Here is a 23857-nt window from a genome sequence, read left to right on the forward strand (position 1 = left end):
ACGGTCGGTCCTACGACCATCTATGAAGAAGTAAATCGAGAAATTACAATTAATCACAATGGAAAAGGATATTGCTCGATCCCGCAACCATTAGATAAACTCTTGACACTATCAAACATCACACACACAAGCAATTAATCTACAAGCAGTAACATCTAATTTGTTTGTGTTGTTGGAAGAAAACAAATTGAATTTTTATGTCACCACCTATTAATCCCTTCCATCTATCAATCCAAGTCATCACCACAATAATCATGCAAACACAAAATATCAATAAATTTTGTATATTTTTTCCTATTCCTATTCCTCCTAACTTTCCATCCAAATCCAGCCTTAGGAACAAATGCAGAAGTATTCATCTCTTGAATCAGATACATCAGAGATTTGTCAAGATTCAAATCTATAAAAATAACTGAAAATGCACCAAATCCAGGGAAATCACAGAGGTCTCCTCGAATCGCAATTAGGTTATAGAAGTATCCTGTCAAACTGGAACTTCTATACTATACATTGTATATTTTCTCTCATAGTCAGCCAAAATCTTAAAGCTCTCCCCGGGCCTTCGCCTTTTCTGACTCGATTCGATGTTTAAATTATCTATGAAAACAAGCAAAGAAACTGGTTTTGTACCACAAACTAGTTTGTTGACATTGGCAAACACCATATGGTTAGTTGACCAGTATAGGCAGCACAGGTTACTCCAAGTTCTTTGTAGAACCTGAAGGAGAGCCAGCTGCATCAGGAGAAGCTTGGGCATTTGCAGAGGCAGGACTACCTTGGGGTTGCTCTTCAATACCAATTGCAGTCCTTGACCTGCCATATCGGGACCTGATATTAAGCCCCACAGGAAAGGGTTCCTGTATAGCATATTCCACTTAATGTTAGAAACACTCAAAAAGATAGATGTTCCATTATTCCTTTCTAGTTAGATGGTAGAATGAGCAGGCAGGATATAAACAATTATGCAACATAACACAGTATAGAAATGAATATTATCGGAATTTCTTCGATTGCTCCTTTACAAATAAGTGACTTTCTATTAGCTTTTGTGTCCCTAATTGAGGTTAGATTAGTGAATGTTCAGTGTGAGAAACTAAACAAAAACAAAGAGCCACTGGATCATTCATGCCCTGAACTATGTTTGGCATTCTGCAAGCAGTGGCTAATTCAGAGCAGTGTAGAACAAAGCTCCTAGAAGAAAATATGTACTCAAGACCTCTAGTGCTTCAACTTACAAACAACATATATCTATTAAAAGATTGGAAATCTTCGTTGACGAGGTGAGATACAAAATTTGAAGAGCTGTGATAACCCAAAAGAAATACATGTGTGGTATTTTTGAAATTCAAATTAGCCTTATCCCAAGTAGCAGAACATATTGACAATGCTCAATACACCATAAACAGATGTCTGGCAGAAAGTAAAACTCAGAAAGAAGACTAATAATATCACAGTACCTGATCTCCAGCATTTGGACCATCTGAATGGAAAAGGATAGGACGGCAGCGTTTATCTTCGTTCATTAGACTAGAATTCTGGAAATGAGCAATAAGAGCAGATTTTCCTTGAATTCTAGCATATGCAAGTGAAGCAACCTTTTCACTGTTAAATTTTTCCCATTTCTTCCCATTGAATGACTGCACAGGATGAATTAACTTTCTTTAGCAAGTTTTAAACAGAATAAAGGAAAATAATTTTACCGTGCTTAAACAAATCCATAAACACAACTGGTCAAGAAATCATCCCAATTAAATACATTTGTGTGTGCCAAAAGAATTCCATGACATCTGAGTGAAAATGACATGGATATGAATATCAACAAACTGATCTTTCATTAGCTGACACACTCACTAAACCCTTTTTCCCCATTAAAAGGCTGATACCAAACTTAAATTCATTTCAAGGAAAGTAGTCGACCAAACCTGATAAAATGAAATGATGTGCTGAGGTTTCGTCATGTTTATAAATGCATATCCAACATTGCACTTGTTCTGAGAAAACAACTGGAAAATTACCAACTAGATAACTAATGATTGAGCAAATGCCAAATTGCATCAAGCATGTATGCTTTACCTTAAAATCAATTGGTAAATAGAAAAAATCATAAGTTCCATGATGATTTTCATCAATTGCAGCCAACAGCATCTTGGAAGTATACCTGCAAAGCAGTTTAAAACGTTTAACTTGAGTTATAAATTCCTGTTCGTAATGAAAACAAATGCTCAGGGGAATTCAAAGAGCATATAGAATACATACTTATTAGGAATGTTTTTCAGCATAAGTGTTGTGCGGGGATTTTCACCACGTATGATAAGTTCAATATCGAGTTCATACTGCTTTTTGCTATCACCCTGATTAGAATTTGCATCATTTCTTCGGCTCTTAATACGGTCAATTGGACCATCAAGTGAACTAGGTGCCATAATCATAGCATTCCTACTATGGAATATCTGGCCCCTTTGATGGGGTGAAGAGATCCCCACATGTGAAGGGGTAGGGTCAATACAGTTTCCACTAGCACGAGTGAAGAGGCTATGGGAAGCAAGTTCTACTGGGTGCAACTTAGGGATGTCAGAAAAACCCATGTTTCCAAGAGATCCAGGAAGAAAAGCATTTGAATCAATGGTAGCCCCACCATAGCCATGTTGTCTGTCCCAAAGTGGAGGGACTTGAGGTGCTGAATCAACATGGTGCAAAGGTGGAACTGTATTCAGCATATGAGATGACGCTCTTGGAACCCCATGCATCTGAGATCGATCATGAGTAGGAATGTTCACATATGATGACAAATTTGACCATAATACAGGGCTAGGGGGATGGCGACTATAATTAGAATTATCCCAACCATATGGTCGCCCATTAAGAGGGAAACTTCCAATTCCAGAAGCTCCAATAGCTGTAAAAAGACCAACGAAAGAAATGATGAAAAACATAGTTTTGGGAATCACATAGATGAAACTCAAAAACATTATATTTCACATCTAAAACTGAGAAAGATAAGGAGTACAGAAAGTTTTAGTGCTTACGAACCTTCACCACTGTTGTACTGGTTGTCAAGGCTACCAGATCCCACTTTCTGGAGAAATTTGTTCTCAGTTTCTTCTGCAGATCTCAAGTTGACATTAAGGCTCAAAGCTGACATCAGGTTTGGGGACTCACATGGAATGCCATTTGCTATTCCATTGTGAAACTCTGGAAGTGAATGAGGATGGAGGCAAGGTGCCCCTTGCCCTTGAGCTCCCAAATTGAACTGATTTAAAGAATGGTTATGATGGGCATGAGAAGCTTGATTGTAGCGACAACCTATGGATTCAAATCTCATGGTTGACAAATTATGGGATACAGCGGAAGAGATTGCATGGGATGTGATCTCTGTGAAAGGGTTAATTGGAGCACAAGCTGTAGAGAGTTGGCCATTCAAAGATCCATTTTCAAGACCATTGGGCGCAATTGTTCCAAGAGATACACATCCTGAGAAAGCCAAAGGGACATAAATCAATGTGGCATTTAGTTTTGCATAGTGTCCTAAGAAATGCAAAGGATGAATCTTCATAGGGGATAAAAGCATTAAAATAGTAATAAAACATCTTGATGGAGAGTGCCTAGCATTACCCAGTTTCCATCCATTTGATCCTTCCTGCTCCAACTCCGGGGATTGCATCAAGCTGCAATTCAAGAAATAGGTCACTCATGAATGATCCAAAGGAGAAAATAATCAAAAAATGAGAATAACTGAGGAAAGATGCCTGACATGGAAAAGAGATTCAATGCATAAAAATGGAAGACTATCTGACCCATAATAGTAGTTAATGAGCAAGTTTTTGCATACACAAGCAAATATACATTGTATATCAGTTGTGATTGGTCAAACCAAGACAATATCACATATGACAACCAACAAAATCAACCTGAATTAAACAAAACTAAGGTTAAACCCAAAAATATCATACCGGCTTGAATATCAAGCCAAGTTCACTCTGATTGCCACAAGGCCAACAGAATGATATTTCAGGAAACTTGTCCTCCAAGTGAACATACATATATTGAAGTTAGAAGGCATTGAGAATTAAATAAAACTAAGGTTAAACCCAAAAATATCAAACCGACTTGAATATCAAGCCAAGTTCACTCTGATTGCCGCAAGTCCAACAGAATGATATTTCAGGGAATTTGCCCTCCAAGTGAACATACATATATTGAAGTTAGAAGACATTGAGTTCCATGAATGCATTTGATACAATAAACACCATAGGACTAACTTTTGACCGTTTTCAGTTAATTTACACACTAGAAAGAGGAATGTGTTAACTCATCTTTGTTTATTTCCTTTTTTTAGCACTGTATACCAACAAGAAGAATCTACACGATAAGTTAACAAAAGTGTTTCAACAGCTAACGGAGGAATATTTTATTCTTCAATAAATAAAACATATATCAACTAGCTTTGGGGATAGTTTTAGTCTATCTTTACTCTTTTCTCTTCTTCTATTTATAGCTATTGTTTTGAAAGCTCTTCTATAGTTAAATTTTCCTCTCTGATTTTTCATTAATGCTCCTTGTACATGGTAAAATATTCATCTACAGCTTTATAAATCATCAATTGGTCTGTAGTCCGCAATGTGAGGGTGGTCTCTTCGTCAATGATCTTTCCATAGCTGCTCCTCTGTTCCAATAGTGGTGGAGCTACAGCCAATCTTCTCCAGAGGTCATTATCAAGAATATTGAATAGATCTCTGACAATTTCTATCCTAGTTGTTCCATTGACAGTGTCATCACTCCTTCGATGTCTTGCCTGTGAGTCACTTGGCCAGTAAGCCACAATAATCTTCAAGCAACACAAAATCAAACTACTAAACTCTTTTTCCCTAACATGTACCACAATGCACATTCCCCTTTCTTACCCATAAAATAACTCAACTTTTCTCACTCTAGTTATCTCTTAGCAACTTCAAAACATCGTACTCCGAAGATCTAGACACCTAGAACATCTCATTTATTTGTCTCTGTTTTACTAATGCCACTTACAAGGTCATTCACTAGGTGTTCTTTGTGTCTCATAGTCATCATATGAATTGCTTGGGCCTGCCTAGAGTTAAGTCTATGGTCGGATTCATAATTCTAATAACAACATGATTCATAATTTGTATCGTAATATACAATATGATTTGGTTTTAAAACAATACATGCCATACATTTAAATGAGCTACTATTCTTTAGGATGCAATATGAAATAGATTTTACTAATTCTAAAAAATAGAAAACTCATCAAAAATAAAATTCGACTAACTAAAATTTAAACACAATCACTAAAAATTAGATTAAACCCACTATGGAAAAAATTAGACTTAAACCCATTATGGAAAGAAAGGATAGATGAATTTTTTGTTACATGACAGATGAAGCATTAAGGGAGGTTGAAATCTAATTTAGAAGAAATCTTATTGCATAGAGATTCAAGGTCAATTGCAAGGGTGATGTCATTCCTCTTATCATGTCTTGTCTCATAGAGACTAAAGGTCAATAGCAAGGGTGACGCCACTCCCCTTATCATGCATCTCTTTGGTTCGACCTTCATAAAGATATTAAAATTGGCCGATAGTCATCTAACATTGTCTAAAGATGCACTTGCATACAAATATCCTTGCCTCGTTAGGACAAACAAATATGTCAATGCTCAAATGAGCACAGATAATCATGGCCAAAAACAACAAATACTACTTTCAAAATTAATCCAGAACTCCAAAAACTATTCTAATTGGTTGGTTGATGCAAGTTTTACTTGCTCTTTTATATGAAACTCGCCAGCTCTTCTTTGTCCTTTTCATCTTTCATTTTCCTACCTTTCCTTTTGGGGTTCTTCTTGATAACACGTTATAAATGTAAACCCATTTTGAACATATTTATTTTATACGGATGGAAATTTGCAAGACCAGTTAGCTCAACTCAACTGAAAATTAATATAAAATGAACTAGAAATCAACGATATTAAAAAACAATTTGAAAAGGAGAAAGGGTAAACAATTTGACATGCATTAGAGCCGACTCCAATAAGACACCCATATATCTGAACCCAATCTTAGATTACAAAGTTCGCAGGAGGATAGGTTCTACAAAATAAATCATCTTTCATATATAGAATAGAAACTATAGGCTACTACATAATTCAATATTTGTCCATCTAGTCCTTAACCACTCAACTAATGATGAAACACAAATCCATTATATATTTGTCAATATTAAAGTCAACAACATACTCTTGAACACACGTCTGACGCAGGGAATACAATTTTAGCTAGTCTCTTTCATAAATGTTAAGTGGTGACTTCTTAGTGGCTTCTTAGGTACTAGAATCTATTCACACTGATGTGTTTGTTCTCAGCATTCAAAATGAAGTAGCAAAGTTCTTGAAGGCTTGTGTGAATGATTTCTCATGATTGTGACATTTTGGCCTAGTTTCTACCAGAAAAGTTAGCATATGTAAAGGAAGAAGGTAGGGAAAATAATTCATACAAAAAAGGATAGGAAGATATTTCCTTAGATTTGATGAGGGAGGCAAAGAATTAGAGTTTCCCTTCTAAATGTTTTCTTGGAAACAAAGAAAACAGAAGGGAATTTTAAATTCAAATTTTATTTGTTAGAAACATAAAACAAATAAATAATTTAAACAAAAAAACAATTTTGACTTTTTCTAAGACTAGATTGGAGTTCCGTTGCCTTTTCTGCCTAAATCATATGCAAGCAAATTTGGCCAAACTAAGAAAAAAATTGCTAAATCCTTTTCTTCCATCTCTCCATTTCCGCTAAAGAAAGTAAAGAAAAAAAGGCAATTAGAGAAATCTTTTCACTACTTTATTTCAGTATGTATTTTCTTGTCTCGTAGGATGTCTGGTCTTATGGGTCTTCCACAAATTGTCAACTAAGATGGTGTGTGGGCTTTCACAAATTCACCATCCAAATCAAATATGTGAATCTAAACCACAAATATCAACAAAGATTCCCTTCCCCTTTTGATGGTTGAGAAGAAAGACCATATATCCACTCTAACTCCCTATATAATACATTTAAAAGCTTTAAATCAATCAACAATTAGTATATGTTCACAATTAATTTATAAGCTGGACACTTTGATATAGTTTCCATTCTTTCTTCTGTATAATTAGATGAGCTCAGATCTTCTGCTTCATTTAAGGCACCATCAATTAGAAAGGAAAATGAAGATATAGTTTCTATACAAGGAGTTGTGTAACTCAAGTAATTATAATTGCTAGATATATCTTATGAGTCATTGAGCTCTATGTAAATAACATTTTTAATAATTAAGACATTAAGTCAATTTTAACATTAAGTTAAGAAAATATTCAAGTAAAATGTAAATAAAATTGAAAATATGTTTTAAAAAAATATAATATTAGTTTTATATGGACAGAGTAGAAAATTGAGGGGAAAATGCTAAGTGATTCTTTTGATTAGTTGGTAAAATTATGTTTTTTTTACTTTTGAATTCAAACATAGTGTTTGTTAAAACAGTGCTTAATTATTAGCATTAATGTAATAGCTGCCTTTTGTACTTGTACTCATCTTCTACTCTTTCATATGTGCATTGGATGTTGAAACTTAAACTGAGTCACTTTTTTGTTTTGATAATCCAGGTATCCAAACCCTTACAGACCCAACTAATCCTGGAGGTGGAAGGCCTTCCTCCAGTTCGCCCACCGGGTAAATCCAGAAGCACAAGCAGCTCCTTGCCCAGTAGCCAACATTCCAAATTTTTCATCCCATTAGAGGAAAATGTCATGCAGTACGTCGTAGTTGGGATTCGAACTATGAGTGTTTGATTAATCTACTGAACGTCTTGCCACTGCAACATTCCAAGGGGGTGACATTCTGAGTCACTTAATTTGATCATGTGTAAATATCTTAGAAATAATCATGACATTATGATCCACATTATGTTGGATACTTGTACCTAAGTCCAATTAATATAGATAATTGCTCATCAAAACACTTATATGTAACTTATGATGTAATATGATTAAAGGAAAACCTGATTTATGTACTTACAATTTCCACATTGAAAGCTCAAAATACCATTTTGTTATAGAGTCCTGATTACAAATTGAGACAATACGATTTTGGTACCACATTGTGCTACACTCAACATGCTTTAGCATATGTTGAACTCCGCTGAAATAAATTTAGATGAATTTTACTCCTCCAATACTCTTTCACCTAGCTTATTTTCTTTTTGAAAAGAAAGATATAACAATTAGATGGTAATTGTTGAACTATACTGTGTTGATATTCAACACGCTTTGAGATGTGTTAAAGTCAAAATAAATTCAGGTGATTTTTACTTATTTAATGCACTTTCATTAAAATTTTCTACTTTTAGTGACTATATCAATCTCATTGTTAGTTCAATGTGTGTTGAGATACATTCATAAAAAAAATAGACAAATAATCTTCTTCAATTTTACTTGTTTATTTTTAAAAATAAATTATTATAATCATTTGAATTAAAATTTTAAAGAACCAACCTATAGAAAAATAACAATCATTAATTTGAGTCATTAATGCATGTCAATGTGCCAAATTATGTCAAGTGTTAATATGGCACAATACTCACTAACATGACATGACATACATGCACGAGAGATAATTTATAGGAATGATAGCACCTGGCATGATATGAGATTTTAAACTATGGATATATGTATTACACTAAGGTGGTATATAATACACAATTACCAAGGTGATAGAATACATGATAATTTTGTTACTGAATTTAGCTATGCATAAATCACTTAATGTTTATAGTGTTTAGATCCCTAACATATTAAGTTTATAAATTACTATGGTTGCTTGGTTTAGGGAAAAGGAAGAGGAATTTTAAAACTTGCATGAGATGAATTTTCATTAACATAGGTTTTAAACATTTTGACTAGTGATTGTATTTGTCATTGTAATGGGCTATTCTCTCAAGTTGGGCTATAATCAATATTTAAAATTTATTTGTGTTAGGGTTTCAATCTCAAACTTGAATGGTAAGATTTTGGTATCATAGCATCAATCGACATACTTTAGCATGCTTCAACGTATTTGAAAATCAATTCAAATGAATAATCTTCCACTTACCTTTACTTTCAAATATAAGCTTATAGCATTTATAAAGCCTGAAGCATTCTATTGAGATTAATATAATAATTTTCAAGACTCATTAAATAATGCTCCAAAAATATTTGCAATTGAAATTGATTTCCCCATATGTCCATAAATACTCCTCTTTTTTTTATAGGTAAATAAGTACTATCCAAATGTTAAAATGATGTACAATCATGATTGGCACACGCCATGTAGTTCCTAGTCCTGAACACAGTCAATACAGACCAAAGATCAAATTGAGTAGGTTCAATGGTCTATAACTATGTATCCATGTCTCATACAAAAATCAAATCGGAGAACAGCTTTGACAGCGGTCCAACCTTAGCTTGCATAGAAGATAAGCAAAATGTATATATTTTCAAGACTTTTCAACCATTGAACCTCAGGGATCACTCTTCCAAGGAGTCATGCCAGGCACCAATCCTTAGTGGATGATCAACAACCCTATGTTGCTCAGTTGCCTCATGCTCATCAATAAAGGTAGCTCCCTTGCACCACAGCTGCAATATAGATACCATGACAAATTGATACCAGACCTCAATGTAATACAGTCATCAATAAGGTCGATTGTTTGCCTCTTGCTTTACCCACCATCAGAGGTAGCTCACTTACCACAACTATTGTGCCATCACCAAGACATTGGTTGTGATAGCTCCCTCCCTGCTCATCGCCCCTAGTGCCAAGTCTCGGTGTATGAGGATAACATCTTCAAGCAGCTCATTTGCCACTCACTCTGCTGCGGAAATGTCACTAGTGGAGACTATTCACTTGCCACCACAGCCGTGTTGCCATCACCATGGCATTGGTAGGAGTGCTACAGGAAGTTGACAATGGAAATGGTGTCCAAGATGGTTGTTGCCACTAAATTTGCCTTCCCATACAAGTTGTCCTCACTTTGGCCAGTTATTTCCAATTTGAATTACAGATTGCAATTCAATTCTCAAATGATCATTGCCATTTGTTGGCTCTCCATGTGACGGGCACATGTTTGACTGGTTCTACCAATTTTGACTTTAATTTCTAAATTTTAATCTTGGAAATCAACACCCTTAGTCCTCTCTAATCCATGTGACCTGTATGTGCTTAGCTAGGTCTACCAAATTTTGAATTCAAATCCTGATTTGAGCCCATGAGGTCAACGTCATTGGCCTTCCTTGATTTCAACACCTACTTAGCATTGAGTTTAAATTTCAAATTTAAAATCCATCAGCAATCTAAGCTCCCACCGAATGCTTTCCTTGCATATGCTTCGCACGTGATCCCGCCCATTGATGTGTGTGATCCATACCCCGTTTTTCTATCTTGTTTTGTGTTTATTTCCATTATTACATAAGCATATTTACATTTACTACTAGCATTATCATGCATTTCATCCATTTAATTTGGGAGAGTGTTCGTTTGCAATTTGTATTGATAGGACACAAAGATCTCGACAATTATTGGAGATAAAGAGCCTCATTCCAACAGCTTACACGACCTACCCGTGGTCCTCACTACGATCATGCACTATACGAGGAGGTGAAGCGTGCAACTGAAAAACAAAGGAGAACCCAAGGCCAAACACTACCTGGTCGTGCCATCCGACATAGTTGTGCTAGACCCTATCGGTTTCGAGATCTCAGTGTAGGGAGCAACACGGCCATGACGCACTGAGCCTTTTTCTCCTCAACTTAATGGATTCGATGGGAGACTAAGCAAACTTCCAAAACTAAAAAAGGAACCTAGAAGCTTCAACCAAAGGACATCGAAGAATAGGAGGGTTTGTGACAGAAATCCTCATTGGGAGAGTCGTCTTGCAAGGAAGTGGAGATCGACTCGTCGTCGAGGAGCGATTGGAGTTCTTCCGTAGATATTATTGAGTTTTCTCTTAACCTAATTCCTATTTCTATTTGGAAAATAATATTTTTGGCTTGTAACTTCATCGCCATGGAATAATCTCTCTAATTCTAGGATTAGAGAATAACTTGATATTCTGTTAGACAAATAAATGCATTGATCTTCATTTTGTTTATTTTGTTTATGACGCGTATGGTTTTGTGATTGGTTCTAGTTCATATTTCTCTCCATCCATCGTTGTTGCTGGATTCGACTTAGATAGTAACCTTGTCGAGATAGGCTAAGAGGTGAAACCTAACCATTATCATTGCATATAAACACACGATTGGATCAAAGAAGAATAGTGGGCGTACTTATCAGTGAACCCTAATTATCTAGTCTCTAGAACTGATTTGAGAGTTCAGATCACAAAGAAAAGGTGGCATCTAGAGGTTCATGGAGCTCATTGTGATCGAAGCATCTCTAAAAGCGACCCTAGTAAGACTACCACGAAAGTGGTTAACTCTCTCGAAGCTTTCATGATTCATCACAGAACTTAAAGAGTCTATCCTAATTTACTTTATAAGTTGTGATTAGGATAGACACATCGGTGTTTTCGTTCTTCTCTTTACCCCATAAACACACCCGATCACCTTGGGACGAATCCCTTCATAAACGTACGTCGAGATAAAAGACATTGCAACCGTCAACATTCATCATTGTGAAATCGAAACCCTAGAATTGCCTCCTAAACTAAGCTCTCTTACCGTTTTCACTCGATCACTTTGATTGTCTATACCAACACACTTTTCTCAATTGTCTAGATAATCGTCTTCGTGAGCATTTGGTACTCAGTATACAGTCCTAAAAGACGAAACACTTTTTATTACTTGACAACACCAGCATCAAAATTTTGACATCGTTGCCGGAGACTATACCTTTGTTGATGTCAAGTGTTACTCGTAATTTGATTAATCTAGACCATTTTCTTTTCTTTTTCTTTTTACTATGATTTTGCATTTTCCTCTTGCAGGAGGGCGAGTTAGTTCTTCCTTTTATATGCAGATCTGCTAGATCAGACGTTATTCTTGATCTAGATGCTGAGATATAAAGGATTTGTCATGCAAGAAGGAACCTCCCGAGGCAACTAGAAACTCAATCGACACCGATCATGATTGCCCACGATGGAAACCGACCTCTAAGAGACTATGTCGCACCTAATGCAAGGGGATTGAGGTCCAACATCACGCAACCTCCGATAGAAGCAAACAACTTCAAGCTAAAGCCTTCATTGATCAATATAGTCTAACAGCACCAATTTGGAGACTCACCTACTAATGATCCGAATCTGCATCTCCGGATATTTTTGAAATTTTGCGAAACTTTTAAATATAACGGTACTATTGCAGACGGCATCAAACTACCACTATTCCCCTTCACCCTTAGGAACAAAGCTAGAGTTTGGCTATATTTCATGCTCACTATGAGCATCACGACATGGAATCAAATGGAGCAGCACTTCGTCGATAAATTCTTTTCCCCTAATAAGACCGCGAACTTTAGGAGTCAAATTACTAATTTTGCACAAAAGGACAACGAATCTTTGTTCGAGACGTGGGACAGATTCAAAAAGCTTCTACAACAATGCTCACATCACGAATTGGAGAAATGGTTGATCATCCACACATTCTATAATAGAATCATAAATTCTGCTAAAGTTTCATTATACTCAGCTACAGGAGGAGCTTTGATGAACAAAAAGCTAAATGAAGCCTATGAGATCATCGAGAATATGACATTGAATCACCACTAGTGGGCTAAAGAGAGAAGCAACCCTATGAAAAGCACATGTAAGTATGAGGTAAGTGTCCTTGACCCTGAGGGACAAAGCTAGGGCTTGGCTACATTCCATGCCCAATGGGAGGATCACAACATGGAATCAAATGGAGCAGCGCTTCCTCGACAAATTTTTTCCCCATAACAAGACCATGCACCTTAGGAGTCAAATTATTAATTTTGCACAAAGGGCAGAGTCTTTATTCAAGACGTGGGACAGATTCAAAGGACTCCTACAACAATGCCCATATCACGAATTGGAGAGATAATTGATCATCCACAATTCTATACCGGAATCACATATTCCACTAAGTTTTCATTAGACTCGACTACAAGAGGAGCTTTGACGAACAAAATGCTAGATGAAGCCTACGAGATCATCGAGAACATGGCATTAAATCATCACTAGTGGGCTAACGAGAGAAGCAACCCCATGAAAAGCACAAGTATAAGGTAAGTGCCCTTGACACTAAGGGACAAAGCTAAGGGCTTGACTACATTCCATGCCCATTGGGGGCATCACGACATAGGATCAAATGGAGCAACACTTCCTCGACAAATTCTTTCCCCCCTAGTAAGACAGTGCACCTTAGGAGTCAAGTTACTAATTTTGCATAAAAGGATGGTGAGTCTTTGTTCGAGATGTGAGACAAATTCAAAATGCCCATATCACGGATTGAAAAGATGGTTGATCATCCACACATTCTATACATAAACATATATTCTGCTACGGTTTCATTAGACTCAACTGCAGCAGGAGCTTTGATGAATAAAACGCTAGATGAAGCCTATGAGATCATCAAGAACGTGATATTGAATCACCACTAGTAGGCTAACGAATGAAGTAACCCCGTGAAAAGCATAGGTAAGTTTGAGGTAAGTGCCCTTGAACCTGAGGGACAAAGCTTGGACTTGGCTACATTCCATGCCCACTAGGAGCATCACGACATGATCAAATGGAGCAACGCATCCTCGATAAATTCTTTCCCCCTAGAAAGATCTCACACCTTAGGAGTCAAATTACTAATTTTGCACAAAAGGACGGTGAGTCTTTATTTGAGATGTGGGACAAATTCAAAGGGCTCCTACAATAATGCCCACATCATGGATTTAAGAGATGGTTGATCATCCATACGTTCTATAACAGAATCACATATTCCGCTAAGGTTACATTAGACTCAATTGCAAAAGGAGCTTTGATGAACAAAATGCTAGATGAAGCCAATGAGATCATCGAGAATACGACATTAAATCACAATCAATGGGTTAACGAGAGAAGCAACCCCATGAAAAGCACAGGTAAGTATGAGGTAAGTGCCCTTGACCTTATTTCTTCAAAGATAGATGCTCTATCAAAAAGATTTGATTCCCTTATTGTTAATGTCGTGAACGTTGCTAATATCTCTTACAAACTTTGTGGTGCAGAGGGGCACACGGCCAGAAATTGTCAAGTAGGAATCCCACCTCCACATGGCGCCCAGATGGAGCAAATAGATGCAATCAACAATTACAACTAGAGGTCGAATAATCCATACTCCAACACCTACAACCCTGGTTGGAGAAATCATCCCAACTTCTCCTATCGAAATAACTAAGAGAACGCCACACAAGGAAATTATGGAGCACCACCAGGATACCAACAAACCTAAAAGTCTAATCTAGAGATTAAGCTTGACAATTTTATCGCCGCACAAACCAAATAAAATGAAGAGCTCAAGCAACTATACCAAAATACGAGAGAAATGTTCAAGCAATTGACAAGTAAGATGGATTCCTTAATTAATCATTCTAAAATGTTGGAACTCCAAATTGCACAGGTTGCAAGTACCTCTTCTTCGAGAGCTTTAGGGAGATTTTCAAAGCAACCGGAGGCAAACCCAATGGAGCATTGCAATGCCCTCACCAAGAAGAGTGGTAAAACTTTGGATGAACTAAGGGAGAGCAATATAAGTGGAAGGGGTGCCTTTGAAAAGGAAGAGAATGAAAGAATCCAAACACCATCCATTAAAAAAGAGCACACAAAAGGAATCCAAAGAGGCTATTGAAAAGCCTACACCCGTGACACCACCCTTAAGGACATATGTACCACCGATTTCCTTCCCTCAACGATTGGTCAAGGCAAAACTTGACGAACAATTTGGGCTATTCCTAGCGAGGATCAAGAAGCTTGTTGTGAACATACTCTTCCTTGACGCCCTACAACAAATTCCGACTTTTCAAAGTTTATGAAGGGCATTATATAACAGAGTGTAATGTATTGATCCAGAACAAGTCACCTCCTAAACGCCAAAATCCAAGTAGTTTCTTTATTCCTTGCACTATTAGTGATACCAAAATCAACGAGGCTTTTTGTGATCTCGGTGCAAGCATGAGTCTCATGGGAAAGAAGCATCAATGACATTGAAACTTGAAAACATGAGTTGAGAGATTACAAGTGTTTTGGGTTATTCCCTAAATAGAGTCTACATAGAGGATTGCACAAACCAAGGAACACGTGTTCAAGGGCGTAGTCAACATTTTACCTTAATCTCGAGTTACATCAAGATCCTTGAGAAGATTTAGTCGATTGTAAGTGTTCTGCTCACAAACAGAAAGGTATTATTTTGTCGAGTTGATGAAGACAAGTTCATTTGATTGTTCAAAATAGAATGCTCTCTATTGGATTTAAGTCGATTGAGCTAGATTCGAATCAACTAAAAAGGTACTAATTTGATGGATAAACTTACTATCACAACAACTCAACTTGGCTTAAATTGGTTGAGTCAACTAAAAAGCATTTGAGTTGACAGAATTAAGTTTGAGTAGATTAGAGAAACTACTTGTTGGCAAATAAGCTTACGATCTTATCCACTTGAGTTAATTAAATTGACTTGAGTGAACTAGAAAGATTTTCAATCAACTAGCAATTGATGTAAACATGATTTGAGTTGACTAAAATTAAACAAAAACTAGTTATTTGAGATATCTTATCTATTGTTTGAAGTCTGATTTGTGAGTTAATAGAGGTACAAGAGGACCTCAAAATATATCAATTAACTTAAATCCTCGAATTCTTGTAGTCCTTAAGTGATCACTGCACCTTTCAAAAGTTCAATTCCAACTTGGCTTCAACATTTGAAAGTTCCTCTCAAATTAGAATGCAATAGAATAGGATAAGCTTGTTTGAACCACATTAAATCTCTTATTAACATTAAAATATAGTATTTGTCTTATTTCCACTATGTTCGTTACTCTAACATTAAATATTTATTTTTAAGCTAACTTTTATCTTAGTTTTGCTCTCATAAGAGTAGTAAAAAGTTTTATCTTCAGATTTATGGAAATTCACCCTAGCTACACTTATCGATTTATTGTGATATTCTTACAAAATAGAGTAAGCTATTTTTTTAACATGAATCTTTCGTTTCATGATAAGATAAGATTCATGATTTGCAAACTCACCAAAACAATTCATGATTTGAACCTCGATTTGACAACCTTGGTTATAAGTCTTTCTTTATAGCAATTAATTCGACCATTAAGAAGATGATTGTGAATACCCAAAGGGCAAGATTATGGGTAACACTAGCATAAGGATGCCATCACAGAGGGAAAATTAACCAAAAAAAACTTTTAAAAGGTCATCATCTTTTTTGAACTTTATTGTCCTCTTAAATACAAGTTTGTTTTAAGGGAGATTGGCAACATCAACCACCCTAACTTCAATGTCAAAGAGGATCAAGCTCATTGAAAGAGCACAAACGAGGTGGCAAGAAAGGCATGTGTGTGAGGCTTGGATTTAAGCCCTGATGGTGAGATGCCTGCAAGAGATATGATATATTGTAAGGGAGGATACAACTAGGTGATCAGGATGTTGGCTAACAAACTCGAAATTAGTAGTTTGCCTACGAACAATGGAAAAGGCAACAAAAGGGGCAATAGCATAGGATGGAGATTTGGGTCAAAAAGTAATGCCTAAGGAAGTCAATGATAGCGGTGGGGTAGAGTGATCAAGGCATCTAGTTGATCTAGTGAGGGCGGCAAGCATAAAGTAACGATCACAAGCTTAAAACACTTGGCGATATAAGGCTACTACAAGTTTGTCCTCTTTTTGTTGTGAAAATCAAAGACAAAGGGGTTGCCACAACTCATGAGGTGGGGTAACAAAAGATTTGTGGAAGTCAGTTGCTATAGACAGCAAGGTCCATAGGTAGGAACAAAGCAATGCGATTGAGAGAGGAGAGGGATCAATATCAAGAGAAGAGATAAGGGTTAGAATGAGCTAGGTTGGTGATGATACCAAGTTGTGAGGAAAACTTGTATCGGTATACCTCAAAGGGAATTATAATCCATGTATTTATTCATTGATAAAGAAAATATAAACCATGGCCAATTAAAACCTATTCTTCCTAATACTAGAAAAATAAATCTATTATTTCTAATAATGATAATGCAATTTGTTAGGAAACTTGAAATCAACCATTGTCCATTTAATACGTCTTGACTGGAAATCAACTTGATACACATCTGTAGACCCTCCATAATCCATAGTCCCCCAGTTTTATAGCTGATCCAATTAATGATTTCCTAATATGAGAGAGTTGGATTTCATTAATCTAGTTGGATGAAATCCTAATATGTCCACGTTATAAATTCCATAGAGGGTCATTTTTACTCATAGAGAGCCGTTATAAATTCCAGAGGATTTCATTGATCTAGTTGGATGAAATCATAATATCTCCCATCCCGTTTTATGGATGATCCAATTTTGTAGAGCTAGAGGGATAGAACGTGAAGGGTTATGATTGGCTACGACTTGTACTATGTATTTATGTTTTCATGAAGGGATAATGGACCATGAAAATAAATTTTCTTTTTGCTACTATGAGCATTACTTGCCAAGTAGATCAAAAGTTCAAGCATAATTATCGACTAAAATTTATCAAGAGCACACAACAAAAAAGTCAATTTAGTTGTCCAGTGCATTTAAATAAACATCATTGCATAAGGATAACTAAAAGAAGGAAATGATTGCAAGGAGTGGTAATCAGTTTAATTTAAAAAGAATCAGAATATTAAAGACATTCAGAGTTAGTTTCACATCTAAACACCATGAGCTGAAAACAAACACAAATATACCAAGAAATACTACAAACAGTTAGCTTCATCCAAGAAAAACTACAAATAATTTTATTTCCAATCAAAACTGAGTAGTACTAAAAAGGTAAAAAAATCCAGCATAAATCTGTCAATTGTTTTTATTATGTAAAGAATAGTATTGATTATCACCCCATGAGTTTGAATAGCTACCAAGAAAACTTTGGTCTTCGACAATGCATGAAATAGATAAAGCCCTTGACAAAAAGAGAAACATAAATGGCAAGCTCTGACCAAGGTATGTTGTGCAAATACTGAAGGGCCTAATAACTCAGTGTTTTATGCATTAAACATTGAACTTAGATTTGGTTCAACTCTTCGTTCAACGCAAATTAACAAAGATAGAACAATATTACATGGCCATCAGGTAAGCAGATTAACATTAGGAATCATTAAATCATAAAATTCAGAATATAAGATAGTCCACTATTATTATTTACAACTACAAGATTTTATAGAACATGAACTGCTATAGGATGATTTGTAAAAAGAAAAATAAATGACTGAGGTCATTTGGATAATACCACCGTCTTGCGCCCCCAGGACGGCTAGGCTCCAGCTTGATTTTCTTGCCCGCAATATCACTCCTGTTTAAAGAACGAAGTGCTGCTTCAGCAGCTCTCACGTCATAAAATTCTATAAATTTATGATTATGCTTATGAGGCGTTTCACGTATCTGGAGGCAAAAGTTCATGTTTAGCATCAGAACAATTTTCATTTATGAGCAAAAAATAAAAGCAGGAATCAGAATACTTATCACCTCTCTGATTTCACCATAAGTACCAAATATGTGATGGAGGTCATCAATTGAAACAGATGAATCAAGGTTGAATACAACAAGTGTCCCCTGGTTTATATCTTTGTCTGATGGATTGTCCTGATAAATAGACATTAATTAACAAATAACAATGTAGAAGTTTGGATATATTGTCCATAATGGATGAACAAGTTTCTATGAAATAAAGAACCGAGCTTCAAGGAATCAGTAAGGTAGGATAATTCACACTTTAGGTCTAACCAAATCCAGTTTACATTACCTTAGATACAATTTCATTTATTGAAAACTATACGTGAAGGCATGTAGAATTAATTTATAAGGCTATAATAGATTCTAACTTTTGATCAATACCTTTCCCACTAAAACAATTCTGTCATGTAATGTAGTTTACCTTTGGAATTGAAAAGTGGATATCAAGCTTCCTCCGCCTCAATGGCTTACTTTGAAGTGATTTCATCGCATTTCGGGCTGCTCTTATATCATAGTAAGAAATCATAACAAAACCTCGATGTTTACAAGCAGTATAAATTGTCCGTATCTCACCATATTGCTGCAAAATTTCAGAATATCCAATCAAGAATAGCCAACTCTGTGATATCTCATATTCAACCCTACAAATGGCTACTATCCAGCAATATAAGGAAGGTATCAATGACGCAACAAAAGCAACAGTTGAGTGCTTCAATAATGTCAGTGACAACAAAAACAACATAAGTACAAGAATAAATACCTCAAAAAGAGCTCTTAACTCAGCATCTTCAACATTGCTATTAATGTTTCGAACAAAAAGAGTCCTTGAAGGATGTTCACCGAAGGGGTGTTCACCAGAAAATAGGTCATTTAGTCCCCTTAGCTGCTCATTAGCTACTTCTACAACAAGTGCAGAAGCTTTATTGGCATCACTATTATTATCGACTTCTAATTCCATACCTCCGCCACTGTAGAATATGTCATCATCAATATCACCTCTATCATTGATTTGACCAACAAATCCAATATCATTGATAACACCAGATAGCAAATCATCATCATCAGGAAGAAGGTTTCCTATTGTTTGAGCTTCAAGTTCTTCCATTGTTTCAAAAGGCTCATCTTCATCTAAGTTATTTTCACCTCCAGACTGATAGAAAGTGGCATTGCTTGATGACAATTGTACTGCCACATCAAAATGACAGAGAAGATAGTCAAGATTACTTTTGGAAATATACTAAGACATGCAATAGACCTCTATAAAAGGAAGCATTCATAGCTGAACATTGTCAAGAAAATAACAGCACATTAATGCCACAACAGATCAAAAGAGAGAACATACATCTTTTTACAAATATATCTGCTAAAGAACTTGAGAAAATTCTCTCATAAAGGGATCCACTCTGGTTTTTGGGTTCCTCCATTGCAGAAGTTGATAGACTGGAAAGATCAGATTGGAGAGTTGAATAATGATTATCATCTTTCCATGAATTTGATATGCCACTCATCTGCTCCTTTGTCGTCCAAAGCTCACTCTGTCCTAAATTTCTCACGGGATGAATTCCTGTCATAGGAAAATTATTTAGTGGTGATGAAACTGACTGATTGCTTGACATGAATGTCACTTCCTGCACTCCTGCAGTAGACAAACACTGACACACTTGAGGACATGGTAGTGCAGGATGAAAAAGTAGAAGAAAACAAATCCCTCCAGAAAGGAAGCACAGAATTTAGAACAATAAACAAATCTATATGCAACATACCAAAACTTAGTAATCGTCCAAACTCCTTCCAACCACATGCAAATGTGCTTCAGCATATGTCTTTACACAATTTGAAAATCTTACTAAATAAAGTTGCAAAGACAGTCTAGACAGAACCAAAACTTAAAATTCCATTGATAGAGATGTAAGGTTTTAAAAGCTTCCATGAATATCTCACACAGCAATCTTAAAATGGAAAGGTTGTAAGTAGCTTCCATTGATAGTTAATACATCAATCTTTAAAAAGAAGGTTATAGAAACTTCCAAATGATAGCGCTCAGAAAACTCTTTTCAATTGCGCCCAAAAAAGAAAACTATCTTAAATCGAAGGGTGTAAAGTCTTTCTAAAATGACCGGCTATATGTGCATATCTTCAATGAGTTGTGCAGGAGATGGGTACACTCCCAAAGGAGTTCCTTAAAATAGTATTCAGAAATAATATTTCAGACTTTCTTTAGCAATCGCTCTTAACAACTTTCCATAATATATCATGGAAGCCAGTAAAGTAGAATATGAGACTTATTGGCATAGGGTCACAGATAGAGCCCAATATTCAAACGTAATCATCATTAATAGTCAATAGAAACGTAAAAGGAAAAGTGGTACTACTCACCATGAAGATCAATCTCTCGACCTGATTTCTTCAATCCAACTTGCGTCTACAATAAGTGATATATCAAAAAACAAAAAACAAAAGCAAACATAAATAACTGATGTGTCATCTGATAAAAATAATATTAATATTTCTAAAGGAAGAAAACTAAAATAAAAAAAAATAGGCAAAAAAAAGAAAGTACCATATGTCTGAGCCAATCGACTAAAGGAGGATGTACTCAGGAAAATAGAGGGCGCGTGGACATTTTTTTTTCTTATAAAACTAGGTAATTACCTCTCTTGGAAAGACTATCTCCTTGGAGAAGAAGGAAGAATCCTCAGAATTCCGAAGAAATGGAGACAGGCCATTCTGTTCCATGATTTTAGTCGGCATCTCGTCGGCGAGAGAGAAAAAATGAACCCGCGATCCTTTTTGGATAACTTTAGCTGTCTCTGCCGCAGCCTCTAAGCCAAGATAGAATAAGATCAAGCGACCACTATCTCCTGAACAAAGGAGGAAGAGAAGAAAGGATCAAGCTGCCACTTCAAATTCGGACAATAAAGAAAAGTGAGGCTTCAAATTTTTTTCTTTGACAAAAGAGGAGGGTAACTTTTGATCTTAAAAATTGCTTCTTCTGTTAGCGAAAGGACACGAAACCAACAATTTAAATTAAAGCATGGAAAACGAAAATGCACTAGCATTCTCACAAGGCAAAAACAAAAACAATTAGAAAGATTAGAGGAATTCGATCATTTAAGCACAAGAAATTCATGGTTCTGTCGAAACAGACATCAAAAATCAAACCTTTACGCACCGATCGCATAAATTATGAATCGCAGATAAAACCAGAACTTTCGTCAAACAAAGTAAATCGGAGAGGGGAAAAAAAACTCACCAGACAGCTCTCTCTTCTGTCAAACCACAGACTGCGCGAAAAAGCACGAACGGACGACAGCGGGAAATAATTTAAAAGAAGCTACCCGCGGAAGTATAGATTCCAGCGCAAGGCTAGGAGGATCACCTCGGCGTTCATGCCATGCGCAGACGTCCAAACCCCTCCCTCCGACGTCACTGCCTTCTTTTCCCCCTCCAACGCTATCAGGAAAAGAGCCCCGCCTCACCACCGCCGCATTCCAATATTTTATTCCCTGACTCACTCACTCCCACACGCTCTCTCTCTCTCTCTCTCTCTCTATCTATCTATCTCCTTCGTATTTGTCGTTTACTCGAGATTTGATCCGGCGACACGGAGCTCAGCGCCACCGAGCCTTGGACGGCTTGCAGCGTACGTCACCGCCCGCGATCCGCCTCTGCCTCGACAGCTTCGCCGAAAGGAAGCAGCAGAGAAGAGCAGATCAAAGGATGGAAGGGGAGAAGAAGAAGGTAAAGAGTAGCCCTAACGAAGCGAAACAATGACCGGAGGCCGGAGCCGAAGACTGAGGGCGGTGGAGAGAGCGCGGAGGAGCAGACCGCGGTAGCAGCGGCAATGGGGGGCTTCGGGGTGAAGAGTTGGTGGGAATTAAAAATAATAATAATTAATTATACTGAGACAGACGGAGAGGAAGACGACGAAGACGGAGACGGCGCTAGCCGTTACCGTTACTCGGGTCGTGTCCCGTTGCGGAGTTCGTAACGCTAGGAGACACCACCGTTGACCGTCCACGTTGGAGGTTCGAATCACGTATCGGAATCAATTACCCCGTGTGGAAAAAAAGTCTCATTATCAATTGACAATAATACCCTCACTTTTTCCTTCTATTTACATTAAATAAATCATCAGTTAACACAGTTCGAGAGGGTTGTTCCGTAAATTACGAGGGGCTCCCGAAGCTGCAAGTTTTCGCGCCTTCCGCATTCGTACTCCCGCTGCCACGTGGCGACCGATGACGTCAGCAGTGGTACTAAGAGATTGAACCTCCGTGGGCCCCACGAGAGCCCTCCAATAACGTCTCGGTGAGAAGCAGGCGAAATCACCCCCAGGAAACCAACGGAATGGTCCGGGCCCACCCGAAAATAGGCGTACGGTCCCGCGGTTGATCTGCTGCCTCCTGTTCGTGGCGGACAGCGGATGCTTCGGAACGCCGAGGATGAAAGCAGCGGTGAGAGCGACTGAGCAAGATAAGCGTGGGAGGGAGAGTTTTTCTTGCAGCCGTCTGATTGCGATCGGAGGGACCGAGCGGGATGCCCTCTTATCTTGGCCTTGGGGACTGGCGTTATGTTTACTGATTTTCTTTTTTTTAAAAAAATATAAAAGAAATTGAAAAAGGACAAAATTATATAAATTATATATTTTTTTTAATATTTGCCGCTATTAAATTTTATTTTTAATAGGCAGCGCGTAATTAACTTACCCCAAATCACAATATTGATGACGTCATTGGTCCTCCCATTTATAGAAATCATAGTTGTGCCTTGAGATAAACAAACTTTAATTAGTTGTTTGCTCGTTTGGTTTGCCAACTCACCCAATATTAAAAAAATAAAGAGAAACAAAGCAAATTGACAATAATAATTATAATAATATAACAAATTACAAAATCACACACACTTAAATTTAAGAAATAATCAAATGTACATCTATTTTAAAATTTAATAAAAAAAAGTTGTGCATCTATTTTGATATTTAATAAAAGATGTATTTATAGTAGTCAAGTTTGGACACAAGGCCTCTTATAGTAGCCTCACTAGTTATGTGACCTCGTACACTAACCTTGTGAGACCTCTGTGAAACCGCTATTACTTTATAGAGAGCTCGTAGTCAAGCTTAGGCATTGCGACCTCATGGTCATGCCTAGCCACAAC

General features: G+C 36.8%; 1 protein-coding gene and 2 non-coding genes across 3 annotated transcripts; all 3 read right to left on the bottom strand.

Moving 5' to 3' along the window:
- Window positions 1-333: 333 nt before the first annotated feature.
- LOC141845102 (protein MEI2-like 4) lies at window positions 334-22096 on the bottom strand. Its single transcript, XM_074733147.1, has 15 exons — window positions 21951-22096; window positions 21350-21558; window positions 21074-21119; window positions 20040-20333; window positions 19458-19882; window positions 19119-19277; window positions 18710-18826; window positions 18474-18625; window positions 3613-3665; window positions 3031-3471; window positions 2257-2896; window positions 2074-2158; window positions 1923-1991; window positions 1458-1637; window positions 334-857 (listed from the first exon to the last, which is right to left on the bottom strand). The coding sequence occupies exons 2-15, from the start codon at window positions 21446-21448 to the stop codon at window positions 696-698; spliced, it is 2922 nt and encodes a 973-aa protein (XP_074589248.1). The 5' UTR covers window positions 21449-21558; window positions 21951-22096; the 3' UTR covers window positions 334-695.
- On the bottom strand, window positions 12533-12639 carry LOC141845686 (small nucleolar RNA R71). The gene has a single exon (XR_012603263.1). It is a non-coding gene; the product is annotated as a small nucleolar RNA R71 (small nucleolar RNA).
- Window positions 13818-13924, bottom strand: LOC141845684 (small nucleolar RNA R71). The gene has a single exon (XR_012603261.1). It is a non-coding gene; the product is annotated as a small nucleolar RNA R71 (small nucleolar RNA).
- Window positions 22097-23857: the final 1761 nt, after the last annotated feature.

Source organism: Curcuma longa, chromosome 14, assembly GCF_044706935.1.
Source record: "Curcuma longa cultivar G26 ecotype Majalengka, Jawa Barat chromosome 14, ITB_CL_G26_1.1, whole genome shotgun sequence".
In the NCBI taxonomy this organism is placed as follows: domain Eukaryota; kingdom Viridiplantae; phylum Streptophyta; class Magnoliopsida; order Zingiberales; family Zingiberaceae; genus Curcuma; species Curcuma longa.